Source organism: Echeneis naucrates, chromosome 22 (genome assembly GCF_900963305.1).
Source record: "Echeneis naucrates chromosome 22, fEcheNa1.1, whole genome shotgun sequence".
Lineage (NCBI taxonomy): Eukaryota > Metazoa > Chordata > Actinopteri > Carangiformes > Echeneidae > Echeneis > Echeneis naucrates.
Genome location: NC_042532.1, coordinates 9,512,412 through 9,532,405, shown reverse-complemented (window position 1 = coordinate 9,532,405; position 19,994 = coordinate 9,512,412). Strand labels below are relative to the sequence as shown.

The 19,994-nt window shown below is 42.2% G+C and overlaps 1 protein-coding gene across 1 annotated transcript; it reads right to left on the bottom strand.

Moving 5' to 3' along the window:
• Positions 1-321: 321 nt before the first annotated feature.
• LOC115035855 (thrombospondin-1-like) lies at positions 322-8,794 on the bottom strand. The gene is made up of 22 exons (XM_029493883.1): positions 8,616-8,794; positions 8,433-8,509; positions 7,758-8,317; positions 7,561-7,639; positions 7,342-7,431; positions 7,123-7,232; positions 6,671-6,787; positions 6,155-6,251; positions 5,878-6,051; positions 5,607-5,783; positions 5,336-5,509; positions 4,964-5,244; positions 4,658-4,876; positions 4,455-4,562; positions 3,959-4,118; positions 3,741-3,859; positions 3,191-3,425; positions 2,832-3,059; positions 2,469-2,740; positions 2,284-2,381; positions 2,050-2,189; positions 322-1,949 (listed from the first exon to the last, which is right to left on the bottom strand). Exons 2-22 carry the CDS (start codon positions 8,494-8,496, stop codon positions 1,942-1,944), a joined length of 3,510 nt encoding a protein of 1,169 aa, XP_029349743.1. The 5' UTR covers positions 8,497-8,509; positions 8,616-8,794; the 3' UTR covers positions 322-1,941.
• Positions 8,795-19,994: the final 11,200 nt, after the last annotated feature.

Sequence of the window (19,994 nt, the reverse complement as noted above, 5' to 3'; positions counted from 1 at the left end):
GTTGACTCCAGAGGATACTCCCTTTCTCCAAGGCTTCACTTGAGTCAACTAATGAATTCCAATCGCGTGACATAGCAAGGCTCTGCCTTCCTAGCTTTATTTACTTTTCTAAGGAGAGGACCTCAGCAAAAGTATATATGAACTGCAAAAATTACTGATGAAGTGTCTAAGGTCTTGATCTCAATGGCAATTTAATTATTTGCCTAGCCAAAAAAAGAACACAATTGACTGTTTTTTTTTTTTTTCGTTTTTTTTTGTAAACAGTTTATTGTTCACTTGACATTACAAAATAACAGGTAGGAGTATAAACAGCACTTTGAGTAGAAACTATAGTACAAAGTTTATTGATAAGCGTCACTAATAATTAAAAAAAGACACATACAAAAACCAAAATAACAAAGACATCCTCATGTCAGTGTGCAAATGAGTTTATACAGACAGAAACGCTTCCATATGAGGCTATGCCTCTAGATAAATTATTTAAATAGCATATATCTACACAAATGAAATAACCTCAACATAAAACAAACATAATAATTTATCAAAAAATGCACAGGAAATACATTTCGCACAACATAGTCAAGACAACATTTCCTTAATCCCTTACGTTCCTGTTTGGGCTTCTTTTGCTACAAAAATATCTTATATACAACATATAAAGAATACTTAAGTCTTGATTTAAAAAAAGAAGCCAACCAATTTATACTCTGTCTCGAAGAAAAGTGATTCTTGTGTATTGCTGGCCTCAATACAAAAAGAATTAATGAGGTAATATTTGTACGTAAAGGGTTTCTTTTTATTTTCCCTTGTCGGAAATGTCCACAAAAGCTCAGGCACACCAGTCATGCACGCTGCAAAAAGCAGAATATTTGAAAACACTGGAAGTGATGCCGATCATTTACTTTTTTCACTACTTTGGGTCAGATGACTATGACTACAATTTTGGAATTAGTTGCTGACAACATTTTAAAAGAGGAAGATGCAAAGATGAGCGAAATCTGAAGCCTATATGATGAATATGTAAATAAAAACAGCTGTATGTAACTATGGTTAACTTATGACAGGATATAGACTGGCCGTTGCTGTTTACGTCCCTTGACAATTTTAGCAAAGATATTGACATAATATTTGCTCATAACTACTGTTTCAAAGCAGTGTGCAGCATGCCTGCTTTGTGGCCCTGTGCTGTCCTGAATTTGTGCTCTCCTTGTTTCTTTTAGTGCTCTTTCCTGAGAAGACAAATATTGTAGGCCAGCCCTAAGCCTCAGCTGAATACAAAACCTCGTGCTTACAAATCTACCTGCATTTGGGATGAGGGGTAATTTGAAATAAATGTTTAGAGTTGGTTGTCTTCATTACCATGCTTGTTGGCACACATGCGCAAACACACAAACAACATTCACTCTCTTAGATAGTAACAGTCGGTCCATACTGTCCATGGTCCCTCAACAGTTCCTTCAAAGGGTAGCTGAAGGAAGTTCTCCTACAGTTTTTTCCATTCTTAAACAAGCATCTTTGAATCCACAGCAGATGTATATTAATGCTCAAAAATAAAAACATTAAAATCATTAAAAACATTAAACGCTCTTTGGTCCCTCATCCATAGAGGAATACCACCAACCGACAACAGTTCAGGTGTGCAAAGCAATAAGATGTGGCCCTCTTTCAATGCAGATCAGAGCAATAAGCTGAGAGGGCAAAGGTCTTCTGAGCGGAGAAGCGCTCACAATTTAAGTTTGGTGCAGTGGTGCAGAATAATCATGGAACTTTCAATTTGGCTTTAAGTCCCGAGGTTAGTTTACCTCACGTTATCTCACTTGCCTGTCAATCCTCCAATGTGCATTTCTCAAAGGAAAAAGTCAAAGAGATATCAATCCAGGTCTCGTATTAAAATTTCATACTGTAGGACTGATACTTCTTCTGGAAGGCTCTGCGGACCGTTTATGTATCTGAAAGAAATTAAGGACAGACGACATGTTACAAACCAAGTCAAGGGTGATGAAGTAGTGATTTTTTGTTTTTTATGTCAAACATCACTTATTTGCTCACCTTTGCATTCATATTTGAGGTCTGAGAAGTAAACCATCTCCTGAGAGAAGACGTATAAGCCTAGTCGCCCACCAGCGTATGTCTTGTCATAGATGTTTCCTGAATCGGCCATGATTTTCTTGCCTTCATACATGACCACTCTAAAAAAGAAGAAGTAAAACATGAGCCCATTGGCATTTAAAAAATAAAGTGTGCCGATTTGTAACTGAGTGGCAGAGGGACATTTCAGCTCACCTAATAAGTCCAGTCTTGGGTCTGTGGGTCAGGTGCCACCTGTAGGAAGTGAAGTCCTTCCAGCCAATGTTCTTGGGGTCGTGCCACAGAGTGCGCACCTTGAAAGGAACAATTGTAATTGTTAAAATGAGTACGTCAAACATTGTCTCCCACCTCAAACATTAAGCCGAGGAATCTATGCTCACCTGTCCTGGGGTGTCTCCAGTATGCCATAAGGCGTTCCTCAGATGTTCACCAGGTCCTGTGGTGGAGTTGACCACTTTGATTGACAGGCCAGAGTAGCCTTGAGCTCTTGTGGGTGTGGTGGACCAGTAGGTCTGTGTGATCTGCTTCCACATGACTGTGTAGAAACGTGAACTGGACTGATAGCCAAACACAAAGCCAGCATAATCGTCATCTCTGTCCGTGTTGACGTAAAATGTTCCACTGAAATCCACAGCACTGAACTCATCATAACCTGGAGAAAACAAAGAGGATGTGGTTCACAACCAGCCGGCCACCGCTTTGTGTCTGTGCGTTTGTGCTACGATATCTGCCTGTGTACGTACCAACAGCAATGCCAGGATCACAGTTGACTGTCTGCACCAACTCCTTGCCCTGATTCCGGACCAGCCAGTTGGGGTCGATCTGAGAGGTACCCTTGGGGTCCAGAGGAACCATTTGGAATTTACGGAAGTCTGTTTCACTGATGTCGAAGTTCTCTGGACATGCGTCATAGATGTCCAAAACCTTGTCTTGGTCAAAATCAAATTGGCACACATCACCACGGCCATCACCTGAGAGGAAAACATTGAAATTTAGACATTATAATTATAGAAAGGTAGAAACTCCTCAGAAGACTAACCAACATTTCTTTAGGATATCATATCATTTTGATTCCTTCTGATACATTATAAGCCTGACGTACCATTAGAGTCGATCTGATCAGGGTTGTATGCCAGTCGGCAGTTGTCTTTGTCATCGGGAATGTTGTCATTGTCATCGTCATGATCGCAGGCGTCACCCTTGCCATCCTTGTCATGGTCTGCCTGGTTGGCATTGGGGATGTAGGGACAGTTGTCCAAGTTGTTCTGGTGACCATCCTCATCAATGTCCTGGTTGTTATCACACTTGTCTCCCACAAGATCTGAGTCAGAGTCAGCCTGCAAGAGAACAGAATTCCTTCATCATGAGATGCCCTCACTTCAAGTCATTTCACTGCTCACCTCCATCATTAGCTCCTTCTTTTCATTATTCGTATTTGTACGTATTAGTCAGATGAACAGGGAGCAAAAAGGGGGAGCTTTGCGCTGGTTTTCCTTTAAGCTATCACATTCCTGTCTTTCATTAACGCAGGTTGTGGACCATGATGAATAGTCCCATGGGGACTTTATACATAGATACTATGACAAACTAGATCAAACTACATCTGTCAGGGTTGCTGTAATGAAAAGGTGAAACGTGATATCCGATGTTACCTGATCAGGGTTGTGCTCCAGAGGGCAGTTGTCACAATGGTCTCCCACACCGTCTCCGTCAGTATCTCTGTTGTCCACATTGTAAACATAAGGGCAGTTGTCGTTCTCATTCAAAATTCCTGTTGAGTAAAAAAAAGTTCACTTATTTAACTGTCAGCCAAAGTATGATAAGCAAATGCAGGATCTTTTTTTGCCTATAATTTGGAGAGGTCTCTTACCATCACCATCGATGTCGACAGCACAGGCATCACCCTCCCCGTTGTCGTCAGTGTCGGTTTGATCAGTGTTGGGCTCAAACACACAGTTGTCACAGCGGTCACCAACATCGTCCCTGTCTGCATCATACTGGGCAGGGTTGTACTCCATTGGACAGTTGTCCTAAATTTGTGGAGAAACATACGTTTAATTAAGAAAATTGGCAATGTATCAAATAAATGGTATGAATAGGAACAAAACTCTGCTTTCTAAGGCTTTTTTTTTTTTTTTGCTTTTGTTGGATGTATGGGCAACCAGCCACCTCCTCAATTGATGTTTTATGCTGAAATGACATGACACTATTCTGATGCTACTCGCTTTCCTCTATAGATCTCTATGTTGAAGGAGATTTCACATTCCTATTGCCAAAAGAAAGGTTGGTTGAAACTGATTGCTATGTCTAGTCTCTGAGGAAAGCACAGTTTGGGGCTAAAAAAAAAAACTATGATAATGACTCACCCTGTCATCGGGGATACCATCATTGTCATCATCATGGTCACATTCATCACCCAGGCCATCTTTGTCATTATCTTCCTGACCAGAGTTGGGAAGGTTGGGACAGTTATCCTATGAAGGAACAAAACAGTGGTTAAGGAGGCAATCATCACAATAATAGAGTGCAGATGGGTAATAATGGCCTTTTGTATTTCACTTCTGGCTACCTTCTTGCAGTGGTAAGTAGCATTCTGTACACACAGCAAGTCACTGTTGGGCCATCCATCCAGGTCACTGTCCTCGCCACAAATGCGGCCATTTCCGGCATATCCTGGCTTGCACTCACAGCGGAACATGGAGTCGGAGTAGACACCCAAGTAGATGCAGTTTGCATTTTTATTGCAGTTGTGGCTGCCATCCTGGCAAGGGTTACGGGGAGCGCAAACCTGTTGAAAAGGAATGAGGTTTAGGGAAAAAAAAACAAACAGTGACAGAACTGGCCGCAAACACTGCAAAGTCAGTAAATCTCAAACCTGTTTTTTAGCAGTCGCCTGTTCCACTCCTTTTCCAAATGGCTGAGGACCAGAGAAACGTGCCGGGCAAGGAAGACAGTTGTAACCAGGCTGAGTGTTTTCGCAGCGGTGGATTCCATTATGAATGTAACAAGCATCGGGAACCTCTTTACACTCGTCAATGTCCTTGCAGATGACACCATTACCACGGTAGCCAAGTGGACACTTGCCACACTTAAAAGAGCCATCAGGGAAGCTGATGCACTTTGTGCCAGGGAAGCAGGGGTTGGAGAGACAACCGTCTGTAGAGAGACGCAGTTTGTACATTAAAAGGGTGACCTGTTGTGATTTATGCCTTAATTCTTTTACATTCTTCAAATCTTAAATAATTACCAATAGGACAGTCTTGTTTGTTGCACAGTTGGGACATAGTGGCTTCACCAACACAATCCTTTCCACCGTATTTGGGGACGGGGTCCGAGCAGAGACGTTTGCGTGTCTGTACTCCTCCACCACAGGTAACAGTGCAGGTATCCCATGGCGACCAAGGTCCCCAACCTCCATCGACTAAAAAGTAAATAAAAAAATAAGAAAATTCATAATTTTGCCTCAAATTTATACACACACTCTATTGTATGTATGTTTGTGCTCTAACTGCACTTACTAGGACACGGTGACTTCTGGCAGATTTCGGTTTGACGCCCTTCTCCCACACAGTCCCTGCCACCCATCTGGGGTGTGGGAGAGTTGCAGAGGCGGATGCGGGTGATGACTCCCTCACCACAGGTCACAGAGCATGATGACCAGGGAGACCAGTGACTCCAGCCACCATCCTGTTTGACTGTAAGCAACACATATTCGATTATTCCATCATGCCATCAAACTGAGAATATTTACCATCACAATAGTTGTGTTAAGAATGCTGTGTAACTTACAGCGTTTGTCACATTCCTGGGGGTAGCAATCACGGGTCTGAACAGATGTGCCCTCACAGTTGCTGTTGATGCGGTCGCAGGAGCGTCCACGCTGTTGGATGCCACGGCCACAAGTCACTGAACAATGGGTCCATTCGGACCAGGGTGACCACCCATCCTCAGCATAGTCACTTGCTGTTGGGGGGGGCGGTATAAAGTTTGAGGACCATGATTTTGAGGATAATATAACAAAAGAAATGAAGGAAATCATAAAAAAAAATATGAAAGTTAATCTTACGAGTTCCACAGCGAGGGCAGCACTCTCCATCAGGCACAGTGGCGTTAGCACACGGGATCAGAGGGCAGGAGATTTTGCGACACACAGTAGCAGATTTCTGAATAAAGAACAGTAAAATAAGTACAAGAACAATGATTTTTAAGAATAACTGACTGAACAGGCTCCAGAAAAATGGCTTTGCTGGTGCTGTTCCAAGCGTAATTGCTGTAATTCACAAATAAGTGCTCTTTTTCACGGGCATGACACTCCTGCTGTGTTGATAAAAAAAGAAAATAATAATAATATAATCCTCACTAATGCCTAACTAATTTCACACTACAGGAGCACCCTTCACTGGATGTTGCCTGTGGGTGTTAAGAAGTGTTGATGTCTTTCAGACAGCAGTAAAGTGACCTGCTGACATAAGCATTACTGTCACTTCATTAAAGCAGGTTTACAAGAAGCACAGCGATGTCTTTCCTCCGCTGACTCCTGCCTTGTTTAAAGGTTGTTTCGAGCAAGTGTGGTGACAATTACCTGGCAAGTGCACTCTGTGCAGCCGTCCACGGTCCATTCGTCTTTGTCTCTGTACATGACGCCGTTGTGGAAGCAAACGCCGTCGATATGAATTTTAATCCCTCTGCTCTCCACAGCCTGGGGGAAAAAAGAGAGGGAGAGAAGGGGGTTGCTCAGGGAGGATGGAAAACTTTCCCTCTGCCAGGGTTCCACTACAAATGAATCAGTGACTGAGACCGTGATTAAGACATTGCTTGACTCTAGTGAAGCAGCTCAAGTTTAACCAGCAGCCAAACATATTTGTGTATTCACATGGGTCTCATTAGGGCTTTGGCCGAGGACTGCCATTACAGCGACAAGTGGCTACGCACTGGGAATGCATTAAGTGTAAGCAGGGGGGAAAGAAGGAGCGGCGAGGCAAAGGGGGAACGAGTGATGACGAAGAGCAGACACTGCTGGCCCTCGGAGCTTACCACTTTGGTGAGGTCAGTCGACAGCTGTTTCACCATCAAACCGAGTCCCTTGAGCTCCTTAAACATGCTGGCAATGTCGTCGCAAGTGAAGCCGCAGACGGTGTGCAGGTCTGAGTACAGGAAGAGAAGAATCCAATAAATTACCTCAGCTCATAAAGTTTACACCTGAACAGTGGAACAGAAAAACAGACTCGTCTCTGAGGAGGGGGGAGCTCTCACCTTTGGTTTTGTGGCCGGTGTAATCAGTCCGAATGGCAGGGCTGGAGCCGTTGACTGGGTTGTCCAGGGTCATGACATCAGTTAAGGCAGCTGACGGGGGGAAAAGGAGACAGGATGCATTTTTGCTGATTGGAGCACAATGTGGGAGTAGATTTCAATCCTTAAACACACACATCACACGCAACTTATAGATGGATTCATAGATACATAGAAACTTACCTCCACTCTGGCATCCCTTATTTCTGAGTATGGCATCAAGAGTGGTTCCAAAGACAAAGCGTGCATTCTGAAGGACTCCCTGATGAAAGATGAATTCAACTTTGAGTTAGTTCTTTTACTTAGCAAAATTTTTTACACACTTGATAATCCTTTTTGACACTTATTTGGATTCCATATGAACCAAATCAAGCTCTTACCATGAATCTGTCTCTCACGGCTCCCTTTCCGATCCTGAGTCTGGAGATGTCGGCCACCTCCTGGGACAGCACCTTGTGGATGGGCACCTCGAGCTCCGACACATTGATCTCCTCACAGCCCACATAGAGCTGCACACGGTCATCCTGAATGAACAGAGTGATGTTCTTCCAGTGTCCCGTTGCCAAGTCCACGTCCTCGATGGACACAACCTGCTGCTGGTCCATGGTGGAATAGACCACATCCAGAGTGTTGGCCTTGCCATTGGAGATGATCTCAAAGACGGGTCCGGATCCGTCGGTCTTCTCGATGGTCAGGAGGCTGCCTCTGGTTCTCTTGAACTGCTTCAGGTTGACCAGGAGGAGGAAGCCCCTCTCAGCCTGGATGGAGTCGAGCAGGTCCCTGAAGGCATTGTCGGGGACCGCGGGGATCAGGTCTGGGTTCAGGACTCTGTACGCCGGGCTGTAAGGATCTTCGCCTTTTACCAGACTGACTCCGTTGTGTCTCTTGTTTACTCGAGCCAGATCAAATAAGTCATACACACTGTTATCATCCCGACTCTCTGTGGTAGAAAGAAAGTAAATACACATCTCAGTATAACAGTGAGATACACCAGGTATTTACATCAACACTATTATTTCAGTAAAAAAACATTATAAGACGTTTCCCACTCTCACCTGCCAGCCGTGCGCCCTCACAGCTCCACAGCATCAACAGCAAAAAGATGCTGCACAGCATCATGTTGAAAGGAGCCCTATGGTAACCAGAACAGCAGTTAAACATCTGGACGGCATCTGCCCATCAATAACTAATAGTATCTATAGTAAGAATCATAATAATCATAGTAAAAAGGAGTTTACCTTTAAAATGAGAAAAAAAAATGCCCCTGGAAAGTAGATGAAAAAGAAGAGCAAAAGAAGTCCTTTCCTCTCAGATTATGTATCCCGTTTCTCCTCCTTCAGCTCTTCTAGAGGAACAGGATCTGCAGTGAATAGTTGTTGCAAAGTCTCTCTGAGCTCCAGTCCAGTTATTCCGATGCTTTCAGTTACTCTTCTGCCTTAACCCGCCGACACAGGCGCTATTTAAACGCTTTCAGGACATTCCTGAGCTCCCGTCCGGACCAATGGGCTGTCTGTCTGCAGGGACAGAGGGACGGACCTGCTTTCTTACCTCACAGCCAGTCACAGAAATATCCGAGACGCACACACACACACTCAGAGGGGGAAAATGCATTCCTGAGCACTTTCCATCAGCAGACAAATATTTCATGCATGCTCTGTTGCCAAGATGTGGTCGTTTCCGGTCAAATGAAAGCCTAATTATTCGTCTCACTTTCACTCAACTGTCAATCTCTAAGAACTATATATAGATTTATTTCCTTTTTTCTTTTTTAACATTATCAGCCCAAATAAGTGAAGCAATTAATACAGTGAACTGGTAATACAAAACTAGTTATGTGTGGATTTAAAAGCTATATAAAACTTTAAATGATATCCCATAAGCTGCGTCCAGGTATCAATTCCATCTTATATTTATGACACAGAGTAGGCGACTTATTGGTTTAAGGTGTTACTTCTCATGCTGCTGTTTCCAGTCTGGCCACCAGGGGACTCATTGAGTAATGGAAGTGTGGAGACTGGGACTGGGCTGGGACAGGGGGAGTGACGGTGTCTGGGTTTCTTTGTGTCTCCGAGGCATAAAAACAAACATAAGGTAGAGAAAGGAATGCATGAAAGTCCAATTTATAAATGTATTCAAGCATAAATCAACACGGTCTCAGTGTGTCTGCAGTAAATAAGTGTGTGAGAATTTTTGACTTAAATCTCACAATACATCTTTTGCAGTGAGAGATAACAATAAAAATTATATATGAGTAAGATGAAGTTCCTTGCTTCTTAATTCAAATATGCTCTTTTATTACCTAAGTAAAGTCAAAGTAAAAATATCACTACCTGAGTCTTAAATTGTAAGAAAAATTCCCACAATGATGATTTAAAAGTGAAGCAGCAACAAAATGCATTCAACTTTTAATGTACTTAGACAACAATGTTTTCTTATAATATAATATAATAATATACAATAACAATAAAGCCATAATAGCCATAATAAGCCATAATAATATAAGTATTTTGACTAAATTCCTTTTGAATAATGACATCACCACTGAATTGAAGGTGAATGTTTATGGCTGAACATTTGACCTCTGACCTCTGACCTCTTCTCTCTCTCTCTCTCTCTCTCTTTTTCCACACAACCAAGGCCAATGAGTCTTCAATGAGATTTGTTTGAGTTCACCAGAAAAGCTTGAAGGTTTTTCAATGAAACGCAGTATACCTCTGTGACTCACCAAAACGCAGAGCTGTTGATTGTGAGGAAATGTAATTAAACTCTAGGTAATTAAAGTCTCTTGCTGTGATGACTTATGCTGGAGAATTCAGGGTTGTCTAGAATTAAGCTGGATTGATGGAGAAATAATAAAACACATATATGCCGCAAACACACCACAGGCACACAAAGATGTTTACGGCATCTGTTTCTGATACAAATAAGATTTAGATGTTCTACTCATGTGGGTGAAACATTTGCCTACACAGGGAGAGATAAGACAGCGAAGTCACCTCACAAGTCACTGCTAAAAGTGACATTGTAAAGAAAAGGATCGTGAAATTGGGGGGAAATTGAAATGGGAGTCTCCGGTTCCATGGAAAATCATTTTGGTGCAAGCAGGTGTGAGTGGGAACCGCTCCGTGGGTGTGACTGTGAGCTCACAGTGTGGGAGGCGTAACTGACAAGAGTGTGTTGCAGATGAGGAGACTTGCCAGGCACTGCACTGAGCCAAAAAGCTTCAGCGGAAACAAGCCCATAGATAGGGAGTGTTTACTCTGAGTGCACTCACTGTGGTGCTTCTTTCCAATTCCCCGAGCTCATTCATTCATTCGTTCATCTTCTACCACTTATCCGTTTGCGGGTCGTGGGGGGATACTGTGGCCGATCCCAGCTCACTCTGGCTGAGGGCGGGGTACACCCTGGATAGGTCAGCAGTCCATCACAGGGCCAACACACAGAGACAGACAGAGACACACAACCACTCACACTCACACTCAGAGTCACCAGTTAACCCAAACATGATGTCTTTGGACGGAGGGAGGAAACCAACGCAAGCAGAACATACAAACTGCTCAGAAAGGCCTCAGGCCCTGGAACCAAACCTGTGACCTTCACGATGCCGCCATGCTGCACAGTTCTGTGAGCTGCTCGAGACAAATCAGAGGGAAAGCTGCTTTGAAATTATCTGCTCTTTTCCTTGCAGTTTATTCTTTTGCTTCATAATAATTTTCAATCGATGCTGTGAACTGTTACATTTTGATGCAAACACATCTTCTGTTTTGCTGTTTTAACAATATTCAGGTCTGCACAAACATTTATGTTCATTTAGGAAATGAAACAAGCCCCTGTTGGTTCATAAAACACTTAGCATAAGTAAGAAAAACTGCTACGACATACAGGCGAGCTTCATTTAGCACAAAGCCCGGAAAGAAAGAATATAACTTATTGATCTGGAAACTTTAAAGGTGCTGGTAGGTGCAGCTGCCTACGAAGACGAGCTAAAATAAGTGTCTGCTGTTTATAACTTCATGGACAGTGAGTAAAATGTCAAACCATTTCTCTCTGCACCACATCTTCAACGTGCTCTGGATAAGTACTTCTACCAACAGACCTGAGAGCGCAGACTGTATTTTTACAAGGTATTCAAAATTTCAGATAAACCTGAAGGTCATTTAATGAATTCAAGACATTCACTGATAATGTTTAATGTGCGTGACAAGACAAGAAGACAGGCGGACCCATGAGACAGGATGGGTAATATAATAAAACTAAATTATTTAGTATTAGTAGTATGAAGTAGTGACTGTAATGGCAACACACAAGCGGCCCAAACGGGAAAAAATCCAAACAAATGACGCAGCCAGTCAGGATACCATTGGAAAAAGAATGTGCATGCTTTCCGAGCCAGCAGATGTAAAGAGCAGGTCAACAATTTATTTTTTATTTTTTAATTCCTACACTGTAGTCTTAACGTGGTTGAGAGACAATTATGTGGTATCACAATCAGAATAAAAATCCACCAGGGAGGAGTAACTGCATTTGCTGAGATGCATGTGTTTATTCTCTTGTCGTCTCTGTGTTTGTGTTTGTGTGTGCATGTCAAATGGAGTTTATCCAGCGCTTAAGCAATGAAGTGCTAAGGGAACTAAATAAAACAAAGCTTCATCAGTGTTAGTGGTGATGATCGCAGCTTTTTAATGATAAAACGTCGTATAATTTATTATGTCCATTAACTTTGTGACATTTATAAGCATAAATCCCACTTAAAAATGATTATTATGAGACAATAGAAAATGAGAGGATTATACTGTTCTTCAAAAACATCTGGAATGCGAATTTGAGCTGTTTTGCGGTCTATTAAAATTTTGACTTCTTTGTTTATTCACTCTGAGCAAATAAAGCCAATGTACATATATTTTTTATCCTGTTTTATTCCTGTCCTACGGTTGCATAGAAACAGTATGTTTCTCTTGAGCAACATCTAATGATTGGACATAACAAATCTGTGCTGTTGTACTGACAGGTCGAAACTTTCACTTGAAGCTGACAGTTTCAATCCTGAGTCATCACTCACTGTTTCTACTTGTCCCCTTCAGCCGTGCTTCATAACTGCAGAGTATCTGTTTATCTCAAAAGAGAGGGGAGGTGTGTATGAAGGACAAACACGTACTAACAAATTTTCGTCTTCATTTTGTGGAAAGCCTGCCCTGCTCGGGTGCACTTCTTTTTTTTTTTTTTTTAAGTTAAAAACGGGCCCTGGGGGGAGCAAGCTTCTGTAAGCCATGATTTAGAGCTGCCTGAGACAGATAGTGGAAAAAGTTAGTAGGAGGCTTGTCACACACAGGACATCATGAGTCACTGATAAACTTGGGGGGAAGTTTTTGGTCAGAGATCTTTTTTTTTATTATTATTTGTGGAGCAATTGTGGATTTGTGTTGCACAATAATCCAATGAGACATTCAGTACATGGAGCAGAAAAAAAAAAAAAAAAAACTTGACCAACGATCATGGCGTTTACATGATGGGTGACCTTAGCGGCTATTTATTCTATGAAATAGGAAATACTGAATTTTCAAGAAAGAATGCTTTTGATGTTTGGACCATCTTATCTGACGTAAAGCAGGAATCAAAGGGTATCATTTGTAAAATGAACTGAAGACAGACTAAACTGATTTTTCCATCTAATTCGTCCAGCTGTTTTTTCTTTGGCACGTGCCAGGACATTGAAACAACTTGGAGCCCATGGTCACTGTAAATCACTGATTGTAATCCGTGCCTGGCCTTGGAGGGATAAACGAGGGAAATATGGATATTACCGGTGGCTTTGGTGCTGGCGCAGCTTGGTGAAAATTATGTTCTGCGAAACAGCATTAGAAGAACCTGTTTTGTCTGTGCTGCAATCCAATTGTCACAAATACTCTCTACGCGACCACTTCCCAACAGTTTTGTGTTGATTTTAATGTGCCATAAATCAGTCACGCTTGATGTATGCAGTTGAAATTCAGCTGTGCAAGCAAGAACAAATTAGATTTCAGTTTCAGGGAATCCGTTCAGCCCAACACAGCCACTGCGAAGAACCAGAGACGGATTCGATTGTGCGGTGGCATTTAGCTAGCTCATCTTTGGATGTATGCATGGAAGAAAATGATTAATTGGTTGCAGTGAGTCTTCTTGATTCCGGCAAGTGATGTCAGAGTCTGATTATGTTGGAGGGACGCTCTGAAAGCTTGTCTTCTCTTATTGTTTACAGACGGACACTAAGTCATCCGTGCTCCTCCTCGCATGCCAGTCGTACAAGCTCAGGGCACTTTAAGTTCGGTGAGTGATGGCAGTAAATGCTCGCTGCTGCGCTGTCACGTCTCTGCTGCTAAACGTGTACCTTTGACTAATGAGCTGACAGACCACACGCCACTCAACTGTAACAACCGTACCCCGAGAAAAGGCATGAGGGAGTGTTTGGTTAGAGAAAGAGCTGGAGCCCATCACGCTGCAGTTCCTCATGACCACACAAGTGGATAATGACTTTTGGAAGCTGCTTGGAAATGGCTCAATGAGTATTTGTCTATGACTTGATTTTCAAATCCACCTTAAGACAACAACAAATTGGGATTCTTTGGAGAGAGGGAAAATTACAGGGGAGCATTAAGATGGAGATTTGAGAAATGTCATCAGGAGTGCATACTTGGAGCAGCCGTGTCAGATTATTTAACCCACTGTGGCTGCAGTCGTACAACAACGGGTGATTATCTGCACGTAAAGATTTTACAGCTAACGTGTTAGGAAACTGTTTCCTGTTCACGCACAGGCATTAATATTCATTTGGAGTCATGTCTCTGACCACCCCACAGATCTAAATTCATTCATATTCATTCTCTCTCAACTTTTTTTTTTTTTTTGGACTCCACCAACTCCCAACAAAGATATCTGGTTCTGCTCCACTATGGTCACTAGTTTGTCTAACTTGCCTGCTAGTGTTTCATATTTTAGTTTTTATGACAACATTTTCTGGAATGAAGCGTCTACAAAGTTTCGCACTGTTCCTTAAAGCATGAATTACATTGATGGTAAATGCCACACAAATATGTTGAGCAGCTCTTTCGGTGTCTCATTTCATCTGGAAGGGGACGTGGACATTTCGGCGATGACACAACATTTACCGTCAAACAGAAAATACTCCGATGAAAGTATTCATGTCACCATCAGATTATAGTTCAGTACTTTTCTCCATTGCAGGCTGCGATTGCGTAAGACAAGATTTCAGTGGAAATATATATTATGTTGATTTCTGACTTTAGGATAATCACATCAGAACAGCAGCTGAAGTTTCAGTTATTGCGAACCTCCTCTGAATCCAGCTCTCTCTACTATGTGGTGAACTTAGTCTGACAGGATCCCAGGCAAGCAGAGCACCATTAGAGCCCGTCTCTCCCACAATTCCTCAGTGGGAAATAGTAGCTTTATAAAGAAAATATCACACTCATGGCACTGTGCATTAGATTGTACAGAACAAGCTAAAAGTTAACAGCTTTATTCCATGCTCCCTCATGTACACTTCCAATTTAGTTTGCTATCCAACACTGCTTTTCTTGGCCTCCTCGCTGCAAAATTCCACCCGTTGTAGGAAGTTTGCTCTCACTCTATCGACCCTGATGGATATTAAAGTCAGAGAGCGACCATTGGTGTAGGCGGCCAGGTGAGGCTTCCATGCTGCCACCTATTTGGATATTAACCGTCCATTTACAATTCCAAAGTCAGTACAGACTTCCACTTTACATCTTTCCCATGACATCATAGGACTGCCACGATGTATGGGGTCTAATTCTGTTGGAATACGTTAATGGAGTTGGAGACAAGCCCCCAAGGAGGCCCGCTGTTCAGCGCTGCTGCCATCTTCCAGGGCTTTTTACTGGCTCTTTACACAAACAATGAGCTTCCACAAACCGAAGTGAGAGACTCTTGTTTACTCCTCAAATTTGAGGTAAAACGTTGCCTACTTACATCGCTTTAAATCCTTAAACATTTAAAGTGGGAACGAGTTCAGCCAAAGCATCATTGTTATCAACCTGTGTATCAGCTTGTGACATTCGCAAACAGTAGCTATAAATAAGTCCTTTCATTTCACCACCAGCTTGTTGTTGTTCTAACTTTGGCTGCCTGTGTTTTGGTGCTGGGCCGATAACCTACAGTTGATTTCAGTAACAGTGTGATTCAATGGAAAGAGTAAAGTTGCTGAGCTGAAGGATGCTAAAATGCTCCCAATATCCGAGTGCAAATCCTGGGTGGTTACTTTTTTGGTGACATTGAATACTCATTAGTGCTGATTAGTGCTGCGTTCAGTTGTCACAGGGAAAATAAAGAGGAAAAGACAGGATTTTAAGTTTAATGTAAGTCATCAAGTCATTGGGCTTTTTTTTTTTTTTTTTAACTGTAACATTTTCAGCACGGAAGGAAATAGGCAACTTTAAGCCACAGATGCTTGTGTGCCCAGGTCGAGAAAAGAAAAAAAAAAAAAATCACATCTATCTCTTATTCTCTGTAGAGTAGCTGTGCACACACACACACACACACACACTCTGCATTGCTTTGTGTCACTGGCAGAGAATCACTTTTCATCCCAGGTTCCCGACCCGTGTGTTTTCCGCACGTGCACTTGGAGATAACAGGGTATGAAAATCAAGTGGCGAACATGCTTGGAAAGCATCATCGGTCATGTATAAGTTCAACATTCTACGCTGTGTAGGTGAAAAGATCAGAGACGGCCCCCTGTGGAGGCGAGTTAGGGGCATGAATCTCCTTTCCGTCCCCCCCTCAGTGCCCTGGGGAACCTTTCGAGTTAAATGTGGCATTCACATTCCTTTTATGATCTGTGGCACGTGACTGACCTACTTTGGAGACATTGTTAAAGAAACTTTACATCGTATTTTCTTTTTGACCTAAATAAATAAAACTCTATGAGAGCAGTGCTTTCACCCAGGTCAACTTCTGGGGCGCTCTGCAAGAGTCACTCTCCAGTTAATCATTGTTCATGTTCCCTACCCGCTGATTAAATTCTTTTTTTTTTTATGATGTAAAACCCCAGCTTTTCAGACTATCCTATCTTTGTAATTCCTTACATTCTTCCACTCTTTACACTAAGTAGAACCAGGTGGGATTTCAGTCTTTTTCCAGTAGCTTTATTGCACAGAATTGCCTCAAGCTGTAGGTTAGTTCTCAGAGTTCCCAGCTCATACTACACAGTATCAAGTTTATTTCCCACTGCACCGCTTGGCCGGGGACATTACAAATTTTTAAGACTTCATTGGAACACATTTATTCAGGGCACATTTCTTGCCGCCATTATAGAAACAAAATTCTTTGTGCGCATGTTGTCCCTGGCTGGACGCTCGTATGTGAGGACTGATTGCATGCACTCGTGTAATTCTGTGACATTTACTTAGAGGTCTCTCTCTCTCTCTCTCTCTCTCTTTGGCATCACTTTTAAGGTCTGCAAATGTACCATGCAGTATTTACCACTGATTCAAAACAACGGGCGGTGTAGAGCAAGTGTTCGCCGTGTTCTGGGAAGTGTGCCACCTACAGCCATTCCACCGCTCATCTCCTGGAAACTAATCAACAGAGTCTGACAGTGTCCCAGTGAAGAACGGTTAGGGTCGGGGAATTAACGGCACTAGTTTATTTTAGTATCTTTTTTGTGCTTAGTAAATACCAGAGCCCTTTTTTAATTTACATTTGTGCTGTTTTTTTTTTTTTTTTTTTTTTATTCAAATCAGTGGTAAAATGTCTGCCAAGATTCACTGGCAATGTATCAAAGACCCCAACCTCAGCTCCAAAAGGTTTCTTATGCCTTGTGGATTCACATAACATACACATTTTTTTTTAACGCTGGAGCTGTGGATGATTTTTGGTTCAGAAAATCCTTTTTCCATCTCTTCCATCAACCCTTTAAACGTTCTTGCATTTTAGGTAGATTTGGACTTGAATACACCTAAACATGGAAACTGTCATGACATATTTTTAAATCTCTTGCCACTGGGCCAGCAGCAGCCTCTGACAGCTTGTAGAGTACTTAAAGGAAGTGCTGACTACTGTGTGTAGTCCCTACATCTTGAAAATCTATCACTGCATGTCCTCACTGATTCTCCTACAGCTTCAGCTGGAGGGGCCTTTTGAAAACTGAGGGTTTTCATCCACGGGCAGAAAGTATACGTTACGATGAGTTATTACAGCTCCTGGTAAGGTATAATTATAGGTTGGTCCGGTAAGCCCAGTGTTTTACTGTCCTGATGAGACAGAAATACTTTGCTTTAAATGACAACCCTAATAGAGCTCACTTTGTTACAGCCAACATCAGAGCAGTTTCGTATCGCAACAAGGCAATATTTGGACGATTTACTGTAATACAAACAACATTTGACCGGTTCACACACAGTGACTCGTTCAGACGTGGGTCCTGCTTGGCAGCAGCGTGGGGTCTGAGCTTTGCTCTGTGTTGTCTCGGTTGCTCAGGAGGGCACAAAAACAGAGCGAGTGTGATTATTTTTCTTGCAGTTCAACATCAGCTAACCGCCACGCTGTGTTTAAAATACTGCAGTGCCTTAAATATAGAGCTGAGCACGGTCGCTGTGTGATCGGTCATGTCGCACATGCAGCACCCTTATGCAGACATCATAAAAATCTCCAGACGTGTAATATGCAATTACTTTTCTTTGAATAAGTTTAATAGATTTCCTTCCTCAACCTTGCCAAAATATTCGCTGTGGCTTTCATTGGAAGTCCAGCGTTTACTTCAGCAGGGCACCAACAGCAGGTGCTACCTGTATTTATGTCACTGCTTTACTTTGACCCACTGAAGTGCCCTGAAGGATTTTTGCTCTCTGATTGAACTTAATTCCATGTCCATAAAAGCACATAATGAATGTAAACCTGTTTGGTCTAGTTGGCAAACATCAAGACACAGAAGTGACTCATGTACTGGCTCCAACCTGGACAACACATTTTGTGAAAACAGAGCAATTTCCGAAGTCAAAGCTTTTGCAGGTCTCAGAGGATTTGTGCATCACTTCCCGTCACCCGTAATATGTGACACGTCTGAACATGCAGATGTTCACTATAACTCTCTGAGCTGTTACTTATGTGCATCATGCAGTAAAATCTCTGCTCAAAGTCTCAAAGTCTTGTCATTAAAAAAAAAAAAAGATGTTTTTGGGGTTTTGTTTTTTTTTAACAGTTCAGTTATGGTCAGAAAATATTTTTTGTTAATACTTCCAAATTCTCCTACTAATCACGATAAAATAGTGTTTATTCTTTAGGGGGTACATGTTATTATACAAATTTGAGTCAACAGTGATTTCAGAACATCCTGAATGCCTGACTAGATTAACGAGAACAAATTAGAATTTCAGGAATTTCTCACATGTTTCCAATTCTTCTCCCTTCTCAAACCAACGGATGGGGGGGAAAAAAAAAAAATTTATTGGAACGTCAACCCTTGAAGAGTGCCGGGAATCCTCTCCTCCCCTTCCCCTCACCAGGTTGTTTCTTTCCATAGCTCGAAAATTCGGGGTTCCCTCCATTAGTACAGTTGTAACTCTTGCTGTCATTTATGGTAAATCTGAAGCGTACTCATGTCTCTGGGGACCAAAACGAGACTCCACATTTTTCAGTCTGGCTGTTTTCATGTGAGATGAAGGTTTCACGTGGAAAGATATACACCATTTTTGCTCCTTTTGACAATTCATCTGTACAGGTCTCAACTTGGAGCACTGCAGCTCCTATAGGCGATCACATAATCACTAATGAGCTGTCAAGAACAGATGTTAGTGACCACGTTTAGCTGTGTAATTCGTTGTGGGGAAAACAATGAGGAGTCACCAGACTCGCCTTTTCTAACTGGAAGGTGTGGCTGAAATATAAACGTGACTAAGCTTTAAAGTCAGGTAAACATCACTTTAACGTATGTATTTATTTCAATAGATGGTGATGTGCTGTCACTGGATGTAGCCGTGGAGCAGTAAAGGATCAGTCTAACTCCTGTCTGCATTTTGGTGAAAGGTAACAGATAGCGCTGCTAAACAAAAACACATGCTCAGGCACATTCCTCCATTTGACCCATTGCTTCCTGCTGGTTCTGAAAGACCTGATTCCTTATGACCATTTGGCCTTATTAGGAGTTACATTACTGTACCTCCCTCGTTTACGGCCCATGTCAGATTACCAGGATTAAGGATGTCTCAGCTTTTTTCTATAGCACATTTCCTTCATGACGCTTCGTGCACCAGTTCCATTCCCAAAAGTTTTAAAAGAGATTTCTTTAGCAGATAAGTTCAGACAGGAGAGTAGAAGAGAAGACTCTATCTAGAGTTTAGCAAACAGCAAGAGATGAGTAATGCTCCAAGTCAGTAGGAAGGTCAAAGCATCTTTCACCAGACTCCTCTAAATGCTGATGAAGACGAACTGGCGAATCAGTCAGGTTGCACTCAGCTGCAGTGTAGTTCTTTTGTTTCCCCAACAACTGCAGCTCAGCAGGACTGATTGAACAAAAGGTGCGCCAGGAAACATCACAACTCCTGCGTCACTTTTTTCATGATATTTCCACTGAAATGTCTAAATGTGAAATGAAATGAAATGTTTAA